The sequence below is a fragment of the Malaclemys terrapin genome, chromosome 4 (assembly GCF_027887155.1).
Source record: "Malaclemys terrapin pileata isolate rMalTer1 chromosome 4, rMalTer1.hap1, whole genome shotgun sequence".
In the NCBI taxonomy this organism is placed as follows: domain Eukaryota; kingdom Metazoa; phylum Chordata; order Testudines; family Emydidae; genus Malaclemys; species Malaclemys terrapin.
In genome coordinates, this window is record NC_071508.1 from 134,084,296 (window position 1) to 134,096,723 (window position 12,428).

Genomic DNA, 12,428 nt, shown 5'->3' on the forward strand with positions numbered 1-12,428 from the left:
TACTTTATAAAAAAAAATTAAGGATTTTGCTTTCATTTTTTGCTGTATTATTTACAGATCTGCCTGGCACATGAACCAGAAGCAGAGCATGCAATCTTAACTTTTGCATTGTTTAAAGTCGCTCAGACATTGGGGATGATTTTGCTAATAAAGATTCATTCTAAAAAGGCTTAGAAGTCATCATCCTTTAAGTAACACACTAAGTCTCTACATTTAGTCTTGTCCTATTCTGTCAATAACAAACTACCTGTTCGCCTTTTATATTCAGCCAGGAAGGGGAGGGCAAATTATATCCTCAGATGATGCTATGGGTGACTCAGAATGAAGTGAGGCTGTTGCTCATCTTACTCTCTGTACACTTTTCTGCCTCATGCTTCCTCACTGAAGAATTGAATACACACATTTTCTGTTCTTGATGTTGTTGCTAACCTGGCTTTCCCTTCTGAAAGAAAATATGCAATTGCTTAATCAGACCAGAATAATTTCTTTAATGAGATTTTTTTTTTAAATAAAGCTATTACAATAAGAGGAAAAATATGAAAAAGCCAATGATATATTTTATGAAAAAAATCTGTTTTACATTCAGAGGGAGAAATTCCACCATCTGCTTCTGTCTAAAATAGTTAGTTTGGATGAAGAAGTAAATCTTATTCACCGTAAATGATATAATGGGAGATTGCCTTGATTGTTACATAAATTATTCATGTATTTATACTGGATTTGTATTGCATGAACTGGAATCTCTTCTGCTGTTTATATATAAGAAATGGGGTGTAATTTCAGTCTCTTCTTTTTAGGTGCCTATATATGAATTGCGGAATGATGGTCGAGCCAACCTACTAGGGGCGCTGCTGATTGCTGGACAGTTTGTAATTCCTGAGGTCTGTTTCCCTAGCATCAGAATTTGCTTTCCTGAATTTAGTAAAACCAAATGTTTACACTTTTAAAATATATCTGTTAACCAAGAAGGAATATGCATTGATCTTTAAAGGAACCCCATCAAGGTTAACAGACCCCCATCTGACACAGTGCACACACTGTTGTCAGGTTTAACTTACCAGTATGTTCCTAATATATTGTATAGACTTGTCATGTCTCTGACATACTGGCGCAGTAGACTTGAAATCAAAGATTTTCATTTGCACACTGTGCTTGGGACTCGAAACAAGTAGTTGAGTGGAGGTGGTGGGAATAGTTAAAATTGAAGAGAAGTTTAGTACTGGTAAAATGTAGAGAATTTCTGTCTCTGTAGAGATTGTAGTGCCTGTTATGTTAATAAAGGACATCACACTCAGAGCTGTGGAAGCTTCCCCACACTGCCTCACTAATATGTTTGAAATCTGACCAGCAGAACCCACCCATCAAGCAGAGAGAGACAGTAGTTCAGTTTTCACCCTCATTCAGTCTGTCTCTGTTCTGACACTGCCAGTTTGATGTGGGTTAAGTTCAGCAGCTTACTGACCAAGACTTTCCAAAGTGACTAGTAATTTTCAGGTTTCAGAGAGGTAGACGTGTTAGTCTGTATCAGCAAAAAGAACGAGGAGTCCTTGTGGCATCTTAGAGACTAACAAATTTATTTGGGCATAAGTTTTTGTGGGCTAAAACCCACTTCATCAGATGCATGGAGTGGAAAATACAGGCGCAGGTATAAATACACGAAAAGATGGGAGTTGCCTTACCAAGTGTGAGGTCAGTCTAACGAGACAATTCAATTTAACAGTAGGATACCAAGTGAGGAAAAATAACTTTTGTAGTGGTAATGAGAGTGGCCCATTTGACAAGTTGACAAGAAGGTGTGAGTAACAGTAGGGGAAAATTAGTATGGGGGAAATTAGGTTTAGGTTTTGTAATGACCCAACCATTCCCAGTCTTTATTCAGGCCTAATTTGATGGTGTCCAGTTTGCAACTCCCATCTTTTCATGTATTTATACCTGCTCCTGTATTTTCCACTCCATGCATCTGATGAAGTGGGTTCTAGCCCATGAAAGCTTATGCCCAAATAAATTTGTTAGTCTCTAAGGTGCCACAAGGACGACTCATTGTTTTTAGTAATTTGCAGTGCCGTAATTTTTATGGAGTTCAGCTTGAGACCTTTGAAGGGGACTGACTTTTCACTAAGCATGGAGTTGCCTGATGCCTTTTAGGCATCTTAAGTTGGGCACCCAAAAACGAATGTATCCAAACCACTAGTCCCTTTGGAAAATCTTGACCATTTTGTGTGGGCCACCAAAAAGCAATTGGACTCCAATTTTCAGATGCTTATGACATCTCTTTAAAAGTCCTCTCTTTTCTTCTCACCTACCTCCACTTAAACTTGACCAAAAAACCCTAAAGAAACAGCCTTCGCCGTCTTTCCTAGACTTTGCCTGCTCTTGTGAGGGAATTAGGTAGCTAGTTAACGTTTAACTTGTTAAGAGTTAAAGAACAATCCATAAAGTGACAGGCATTCCACTTTTTAAAAAAAAAAAAGTGTCAGAGTTGTAAATCTGCCAACCTCTAAGTACTTCTCATTAGTTTAAAGATTTAGAAAACATTTTAAAAGGGGAAGACAACAGTATTTGTTTATATCTTTAATTACTGGCTTCTACACAGACATGTTTCTTTATTTTTCTTGTAGGTGTGCCTGTATTTTTATCATAAGCTGTACAGGGGAAATAGGGTGACTAAGGTGGATGCTGGGAGTTTCAATGCCTTTTCCTCACCTAACCTGCCTCCACTTGCAAATGCTGAGGTTGATATTACAGGTAAGCAATTTCATCGTTTAAGCCCTGTAATTTATGACACATGCAAAAGTGCACTACCTTCCTCAAGAGCTGTTTCAGGATTTGATCAGTACTTACACAATTGAGACACACATTTTCTTAAGTATGGATGTGATTTAAAAGCATTGGGTTATGCCGTTTGTGTCTTGACACCACACCATGTGCCCTAGAAGCTGTTAAAATGATAGTTGTATAAGATATAAGAATCAGCGATTAAACTGCAGGTAGATTTTGTACAGTTCTCTGTTATACATAGACATGGCTGGATTGATTCTTACCAAATATCCAGACTCTTGGGAGGGAAGCATTTTGGGAATATGCCCTTCTGCCACAAAAATGCTTGGTCTGGGGATAAAATAAGGTAGGGAAAAATGAAAGAACAAAGTGGTTTAATCTCTTTAATGATTAAACTGAACCCTGAATAAGGCACAGCAGGTGGGGCAGCATCTGTACAGTTTTTGACAGATCGTTTGTGTCTGCACTTTGGTTCATAGTCATAGTTCATGGTAAGGCGCTTTATTAGGTGCTTAAGAAACTAAGATCCTTTTAAATCAGAGGGACACTGTTAATTTTGGTAGGTCTAAAATTTGATCTTTCTTCCTAATTTATTTAGACATTAGGCAATCTGGATGTGTGTTTCTGGTTTTTTTTAATTATTAAAAAAATACATAAGGATTTCAGTACCAGTATGCAAAGTTACTGTCACAAATGATTGTGCAAATGTGATGGATGAAGTTCCTTTTTGGTGAAGAAACTTATTTAAAACGTCAAGGTGTCAAGGGGTCACTACAAACCTTGACTAAGATATATTTCATACTTCTGAAAATTATCTGTTCGTGCTGGTGTCCAGTTAAATTAAAAAATATATCTGGGGTAGAAGTGGTGCAGAGAATGGATGCACTAACCTTTCACTTCCTTCCGTCATCTCTAGTCCCTAGTGGTTGTCCACCTAACTTGAAAAACCTCTCTTGTTAGTGTTGTTGAAAAGACTGGTACTGTGGCTAAGACATTTGATTAGGATTTGGAAGATCCGAGTTCTATTCCTGGCTGTGTCACAGGCCTCCTGTGTAACCTTAAGAAGTCACTTAACTTCTCTGTCCCTCAGTTTTCCCCAGTTGAAAAATTAAGTTAATAATACTTCCCTACCTCAGAACGCTCTTGTAAGGATAATTCCATTAATGTTTATATAGATACTATGATGATGAGCACTGTTAAAAAAAAAACCACCCAACTATAATTTATTTTTTTTAAATTTCAAGTAATTGACAGTCCGTTCAGCCACATTCCAAGATTGGAATATACCTCTACCTCGATATAACACTGTCCTCGGGAGCCAAACAATCTTACCGTGTTATAGGTGAAACTGCATTATATCGAACTTGCTTTGATCCACCGGAGTGCGCAGCCCCACCCCCCTGGAGCACTGCTTTACCGCATTATATCCGAATTCGTGTTATATCGGGGTAGAGGTGTAGTAGGTTTGTACTTCTCAGAACTGAGGTGCATCTTGTGAGATCCCCCACAATAACTGCCTTCAGAACATCTGGGAGATAAAGGGAATCTCTTTCTTACTTTTGCTATCACAATTTAGTTAAAATTAACTCAGGCAAATAAATGACTTCTGTAGTTAAGGAAAAAATTTAATGTATTCGGTTAACCAGAACGCTTCCCTCTGTACTATTTCTGAATACTGGGATGGGTTGTCTTGAATTTTTTTACTGAATTTTTATAAACTGGGACAAATGACATTATAAATATTGGATTTTCTTAATGATCAATAATGGAATCAAACTTTATGTAAAATCTTTCTTGGGTTCAAATGATCTGCTTTATAAGTACCTGTTTTTTGTAGTAGAAAAACGATAAAGCTATCAGTTACTTTTTCCTGGCCATAATATCCCATTAAATTGTAAGCAGAACTCCCCCATTGAAATCAATGGGGAGTTGTGCTTAAAAACTGATGGCATGAATTGCCCCATTATTACTATTTGTTTCAATTGATTGCATTGTTAGTGTAGTGCCACTTGTCCAAAGTGGAAGTGTCAGTACTGAATGATTGTTTCATTTTGGAAATCCATAGTTCACAGAATACAGACAGTATCTATAACTAGTGCAGCTTTACTCTGTCTAAAATAAATTTTTTAAAACATGGTTATTTTCCCTGAGTGCACTCCTAGAATCCTCATGAGAAGCTCTTGTGGAGAAAAGGAACCATTTGGGGCTTTTAAAAACACACCAAACCAACCCAGCTATTTTTAACCATTTAAATTGCTTGTGTACATTGTCTTCCTTCACTTTTTTCAGACAAGTCCATCTCTTTTGCTGCTTCCAGGGCTGGCTCCAGGCACCAGCACAGCAAACTGGTGCTTGGGGCGGCCCATGGAAGGGGGCGGCACGTCCGGGTCTTCGGCAGCAAGTCCCTCTCGGACTTTCTCTTCGCTGCTTGGGGAAGCAAAAAAGCTGGAGCCGGCCCTGGCTGCTTCAGTCTGCTGCCGATCTGCTGTCAGTTCCAGAAGGAGATATAGGCAGTCTACAGAAACTTTCCTCTGAGAATCCAGCTCCACAGGTCTACAAACTGGGAGACAGGCTGGGCTTGGAAGGTGTGTGAGAGAGAGATTAGGAGGAGTTGATTATCTGTTTCCAGCAAGAGAATGGAAGGTGGGAGTATAATGGGACCAGAGCCCACTATGACTGATTAATTGGTGCAGAAGGGCGAGGTGGAGAGATACTGCTGGTGGGTAGAGAGCTATGCTATGCTGTATCTGTCTCAGAACCAAAGAGTGAGGCAGAATAGAGAAGGTTAATCTGCATTCTGTGCATCTGCAGCAGCCTCTTCACCTCCAGTTGCTCCTCTCATTTTTTCCCCATTGATCCATGCTCCCACTGATCAATCCTTGTGGTTGGTTTCTGACCTCATCAGTCCTCTTTTCCTTTAATGTCCCTGGTCAATATTTAGAAGTTTCCTGTGGCTTTTTCAGCACCTTCCTTTCAGTTCCATTGTCCATCTCTGGATGCACTGGCTGTATCAACTTCCCCAAAATTTTGGATCTGGCAAGCTTGATTCTTGTAGGCAGCGGTGAAAAGATTCCAAAGTGTTGTTCATGTGAACAAGCCTCAGGAAGCGCCCATGAAATACTTTAAGCTCCTGAAGCAGCATAGGACAAAAAACATTGGAATACATTAAAAAATATATTTGTAATATCTTCAGTGATCAAGAATAGACTTTGACTCCAGGGGTGCCTTACAGATTTGAACAGGGCAGACAAAAAAGAAGCCCAGGCTAATTACTAAGTACAGTGTATAAGGACACAGTCTCAGTGCATTTCATAATTTATTTCTCACTTCAGCTACTCTTTATTCATAGAATCATAGAATATCAGGATTGGAAGGGACCTCAGGAGGTCATCTAGTCCAACCCCCTGCTCAAAGCAGGATCAATCCCCAACTAAATCATCGGAAAGTATTTTATTGCGTGAAAGTATCAAACTAAAATCTGCTTCTTTATTCTACCTAGTTTTTCTCCATCACACATGCATATGGTTTGTTAGCATAGGGATTTTGAGGGCTGAGGTTGTCATCATTGTGGTTTGGTTTTGTTTATTTTTTAAAGAAACATTGAAAGATTTATGCAGGAAAAATCAAGTACATAAAAAAATTGCTGGACTTTGCAGATAGATACAACAGGGAAAGTTGTGAGGATGCGCACTATCAACCTTCATAGCATCACTAATGTAAAAGATAGAGGATGGTTAGTTATCAGGGGCCAAGTTACTGTGTTTTGCTTGGCGGTATTAGGCAGTTCCGGTTGTACATAGTAAAAAGCCCAAGTCATTTATTTATTCATATTATCAAGGTAAATGCCAGCTCTATACATTGAGGTATTTTTTCTTACAAATACAGGCATGTTTATTGTTGGAATGAATATTTAGTTGGGATAGACTCATTTCAAAAGGCGTGTATCAATTATGACAAATTATTGCCAGAAAAAGGCGGCTGTATTTTTTTGTCTTGCTTTCCACCTTTAAGAACCATCCATAAGTTGGTTTGTGCTCTCCACCCATTGGCTGTCACCCTGAATTCTAATGAACACTTGTGTAGCTTATATAATGGTACGACTTGCCTGTCACTTTGCAGAGAAGGGTAAGAAGAAAGTGCTGCTGTTTGACTGGAGCTTCGCGATCATTAAAAGCTGTATTTCTTGTTTGATTTCAGAACTTTGAGTTCAGTCACCACTCCTTAGGGAGGTGTCACTTTTAGAGCTACTGTACTCCTATAATGAATGAGTTCAAACCTGTATTGTGGCGTTTGTGTATGTGTTGCCTAACAAAAGTTTGCTGCTTTCTAGAATGTGTTGTATTAATTTGATTTCTTTCCCTCTGTCCTGATGTATGGTCTTGTCTTTATTAGATTAGACAGAAAGAGACGAGACTTTCACCATCTGATACTTCTGTAAAGGGAAAAGAGGTCTTCACTTACCTTCCAGGACCTATGACCCTGGAACCTTCCACATTCCTACTCCTTTCTATTCAGTAATTCTAAACCTTTCAAGTGAACAACATCCTTAGTACACACATTCTGACATCCTGTCACGGATATCTCAGATATTACATCTTGTGGGATATAAAACACAAATTTAAAATCTTAAAGAGTCTTCACAATATACTAAACCAACCTGTTCATACTTCAACTGGATTGTATGGTAACAATGGTGTCACAGTCTGGTTCGTGCTGAGGCTTAACAGTGGAACAGAAGCTAGCCAGACTTCAGGACACCACCACGCCTTCTGCCCCCAATCCCTCTGTCAAAAATGGTTTAGCGTACAGTTATGTATGAAGGTCAAAACTTTCAAACTTGGCTGCTTAAAATTAGACTCCTCAGAAAGTGTCCTGATTATTTCAGAAGGGTCTGAAGTCAAAAGGGAATTGTGAATGCTTAGCACATTTGAAAATCAGACCACATTTGTAGATGTCTAATTTTAGGCACCCAATTTTGAAAACCTTTAAGGTTTTAAATTTTTGTTTTTATATCTCATATGCTTTGGCCTGTTTGCCTTCCTTCCCCAGGCCATGTTGGACATTTAGTACACTAAAATATAATTACCTAACTTTTTAAATAGTGTACATCCTTTTTAGGGGCTTGCCTGTTTCTGAGGAAGATGAATAATGTGCTTATCTTTGTTCCTAAAATAATCAGCTTTGTACTCAAATTTACATAATGCAGAGGAGTATGTATGCTACATCAGTTGAAAGCTTTTTTTACAAGCATAGCCCATCCAAGTCAGAACAGGTTGCTCGTTATCTGTTGCAATGTGCCAAAAGCTCAATGAATAACTTCTCTAGTTAGCCAGTTCATCATATAGGAGTCCATAAAGCATTATTCTGAACACAGAAAGGTAGAAATTCTCATACGTCATCTGCCTATCCATAAGCTTCCTTACTTCATATTGGCAGTTCTTAAGATTATTTTCATCGAACAATCCAGACAACCTGATGTAGCTGCAGAAGTTGTGGGATAGAATGTTCATCCAACAGAATGACATAAATTGTGCATAAATTGAGCCATGACATGGAAAATTTCTCCATTTCTTGGATATTGTATATGGTAACACAAACAGTGCAAAAGAATTGCTGAATGAGATTGTGTACGGCTCTCTGCATGATTTGAAATGGCTCAGAACAAGCCTTAGCTGGACATGGAAGGATTTATACTTTTGTTTGTTTGAGAACTAATCCAGCTCAGTTGGATTAATTAGGTTGGAAGCCAGAGCAGAATGTACGAGTGGTGTTATTTGCAGGATGGAAAAATGTCATTTGTAAAGATAACTGCTACTCTTATCCCTGAAGTCATGATCTGTATTAAGCAGATCGGCAAAACTCTCGGTGTGGGGAATGATGCTAACTAGAGGAAAGTTTTCTGGCTTTATTAATTTTGTTTAAAATAGATCTCTCTTATGGGATAAGTGCTGTAACATTTTGAACACCAGAGCATTATTCAGTAGAGCGCATTTTCAGACATAGGTTCAGAAAATATAAGGTAAACATTAGACCTATCCTGGTTATCTCAGCTTTAGTCTTCTTATCTTGGCATGGATCTCTAATGAGAGATGGTTTAATCTTATTTTGGCAAAGTTAACCAGGATAGGTCTAATTCACTCTTCCGATTTTTTAAGAAAACATTAAGTACACTGATAGTTTCCAAAGTAGGTAACATACATTCTGAAGGATGTCTCAGCAAAGTCTAATCTTTGACTGAGGATGGAAGAAAAAAAGCTTTCATGTCCTTTGGTTGGCACTGGCTTTGAGTGTAGATGAGACAGCTTTAAAAAAACATCCCTTGTTGTAGGGGAAAAAGAGAACTGGGGATTCTTGGACATCTTAGTAAATACTGCTGCTGCTCTCTCTCCTCCCACCTATGATTATGATGAATAGGATTCAAAAAAAATTTTAACACTCACTTACCAGGACAACCTTCTGGCCTGGTGAGAGAGATTTCTACTGCTTCAGCCCTCAAGGCCCTACTCCAAGCCACACCTATTTAGCTATCACATCTTCAACCCCCTACCAGTAATTTTGCCCCAATAAATTCTTCCTTGCTAAATAGAATCAAGGGGTTGGAATCAAACTATTGGAGACTGAGTGATGGGGATTCACAAGTCTAGTTAATGATGTTTCGGTACAGTTCATTACAGGCACATATGAGAGTGACACAATCCCGGAAAGAAGCTTTTGTTTGGGATATAAGTTATAACAGCTTCCAGATGTCTTCTTTTGTTGCAGCTTCTTATTGTAAATGTAGGCCACTTTTTCCCTGTTTTATTTAAACCTAAGAGTACTTCAGCTATTCTGTGTGTGAAGAGGAAGCCATGCTGGATGCAGGAAGGGGAGCTGTTGAAACATGATGGGAAACAGAATCTTAAACCAGTGTAAAATAGTATAAAAGTGAGGAGAATAAGTGAAGCTTGCTATTCTCATCAAATACTGATTTGCTGCAGTAGAGTTGATCCATCTTCAAAGGCTAGGTATCGTGGTCCGCAGGGCTATTGTGGTGGAATGCTTTTCTCAGCTGATTTAGGATCCTGCTTTGCAGTTGAAGTTTTATCAAACACAGTGTTTTTCAGATTGTAGAAAGCATTTGCATGTTACATGATTGAACATATAGCTATGATTCATTTGAGCTATCAGGAGTTGATTAATGTTGAGCATATGAGCATACATCCAGTGCCTTCTGTATTTCTGCTATTAATTTTATTTTAATCCATGGACCCTTCCCCTGTCCTGCTGCAGGAATTAAATTTCCTGTGCTAGGAATGGCATTGTAAGACAGGGTGTAGGAGCTGTCAGTTTCTGTAGGGAAGGCAGCAAATATGGGGATGAAGGAGCAGAGCTGGAGACCATGAGCCATCTCATGCATAGTCAGTTCTTTTGTTGCTATTTTATATACTCCCCTCTTTATGAGAGTGTTCAGGTAATATAACAAAAGCTTCCTCTAGCTCTAGAGTAAGACACAGGTTTTCTGCTTTTCCAGTACTCACTCACCTTCACCGTAACGTCTCAGAAATCATTACACTCAGAACCAACTGGGTCTTCTCCTGATGTCTGTTTCTTTGGTCTATATTACCCCAGACTTAAACTTTTCTACTAGTTCTGCACTTAGCAACTGTAATGCATTAAACATGTTACTGCATAATATTATGAATTATTACATATTACTATATTTAGTATGTAGCTGGAACCATTTCAACCCTAGGCTTGTTGGACCTCCAGGTTCCTCCTCTGCCATATTGGTGTGACAAGGCAAGAGAGTTGCCTTTTTAGAACATCACTTTATATGTTATCATCACTTGTCAAACTACTTGGACCCAGCTATGTGATCTCCTGAATTGAGCTGGTCAACTTCCCAGAAATTTTGTAGCTATACATGTTCAGGTTGAATCTGCACATACATCCCACTGCTCTCTCTCATCCTCAGCACAGTGGGGATCCATTTGCTCATGAGTGGATGATTCTTACACCATCATGAATATCACTTTAAATATGTTTCACAATTTGTGAGTAAAAACATTTATCCATATAATCCCCTGGTTTGTTTTTTCTGTAAGCACTGTCCTGAGACCCTTGTGACGTATCTGCTGTCTTGCTTGCCAGGGATGGGACGGTGTTGGGAAGTTCATAATAACTTTATGCTGATAGATTATATCAGTTATGTATAGCCTGTCGTGATTGTTAGAAATTGTCTTGTCCTGGCATCAATGAGAGGAAAATTGTTTTACTGGGGTTTGGAGGGAGGCTTTTAAATATATATTGGATATTCTTGAAAGCAGCTGTGACTATTGATTGCAAAAAATCAGGATAGTAGCTGAATGTTTTCAGGAGTGACTAATTCCTTACAAGACACAGGGCAAGTCTATAATAATATGTATCCTAATTTTCTATCTGTCCTTGCAGCCCGGGGGCTTCTCCAGAAGTGAAAAGAAACAGTTTGTTTTCCATTGTGAGCTAAGTTTTACAGCATGATCTGTGCTTTTAGTGAAATATGGTACTTGAAGCCATGGGTTGTCATATGCATTGTACTCCTGGTGGAATTCTGCGCCACTGCATATGCACAGAATTCATTTCCCCCGCAGATCTCTTTGCTTTCCCGCAGAAAATGCCTTTCTGATGGGGAAGCAAAGGGAAGCCATAAGAGCAGTCATGCGACCCTCCCCAGCAGTATGTTTTGGGTGCCTAGGGCAGCCAGCAGAGAGGTAAATCACTGTAGGGCAGGGGGCAGGACTGGAGAAGACCTGGCTGGTGGCTCCTACCCTGCGCTGGGTTCAGCTTTTAGTCCCGGATGGGCTGTGGAGTACGGGACTTCCTCTTCCCTTGCACGGCATCCAGGGCAGATTTCTCCCTAGGCTGCAAGAAGCTCTGCAAACTCCCTACTTATTGCTCCTCAGCTGCAGGGGGGAGGGATCATGATATGAGGAGCTGCTCCTCCATCCGCCCAACTCCCATGCATCCAGACCCCCCTATACACAGACCCTCCTGCCGAGCCTCAACTCCCCCCATATCCAGACCACCCCTGCCAAGAACCACTCCCTCTGCACCACCCCGAAGAGCCACCCGCACCTGGATCCCCACTCTACGGAGCCTTAAGCAGCTGAATCTGGATCCCCACCCCACGGAGCCCCACTCCCCCAGTATCTGGACCCCCCTACACTGAACCCTCGCACACCCTGACCCCCCACCAAACTCTATCCCCACGCACACACAGACCCCTCCTCGCTGAGCCCCAATCACCTTCACCTGGACCCCCCTGCAGAGTCCCATTACCGTTGCACCCAGAACCCCCCGACAAGCCCCTGTGCATCCAGCTCACTGCTTGCACCCAGAATCCCCCACACAGAATCCTCTCAACCCACACCTGGATCCCCCCACAGTAAGCCCCTCCACACTTGGATCCTGCTGAGCCTGCCCACATCTGGTGCACCTGGCAGGGAGGAGTAGGGCCCTGAGGTGTTTCTAGGGCAGACTCGGTCCTTGCACTATGTCAGGGTTGGGTGCAGCCTTACTACTGAGCCATGTCCCGGGGGGTGGGGAGGAGCTGCAGAGTGATCTCCCACCTCTGTGCAGCCAGCGGCCTGTACTTCCCAATGCCATGCTGGAGCCTCCACATTTATTTGACA

General features: G+C 40.5%; 1 protein-coding gene across 1 annotated transcript in view; it reads left to right on the top strand.

The window, feature by feature from the left end:
• ASPG (asparaginase) overlaps positions 1-12,428 on the top strand; it is an 80,436-nt gene that overhangs the window by 29,338 nt on the left and 38,670 nt on the right. The window contains 2 exon segments of the mRNA XM_054024666.1: positions 798-881; positions 2,619-2,745. Of these exon segments, the coding sequence (XP_053880641.1) occupies positions 798-881; positions 2,619-2,745 (211 nt within the window).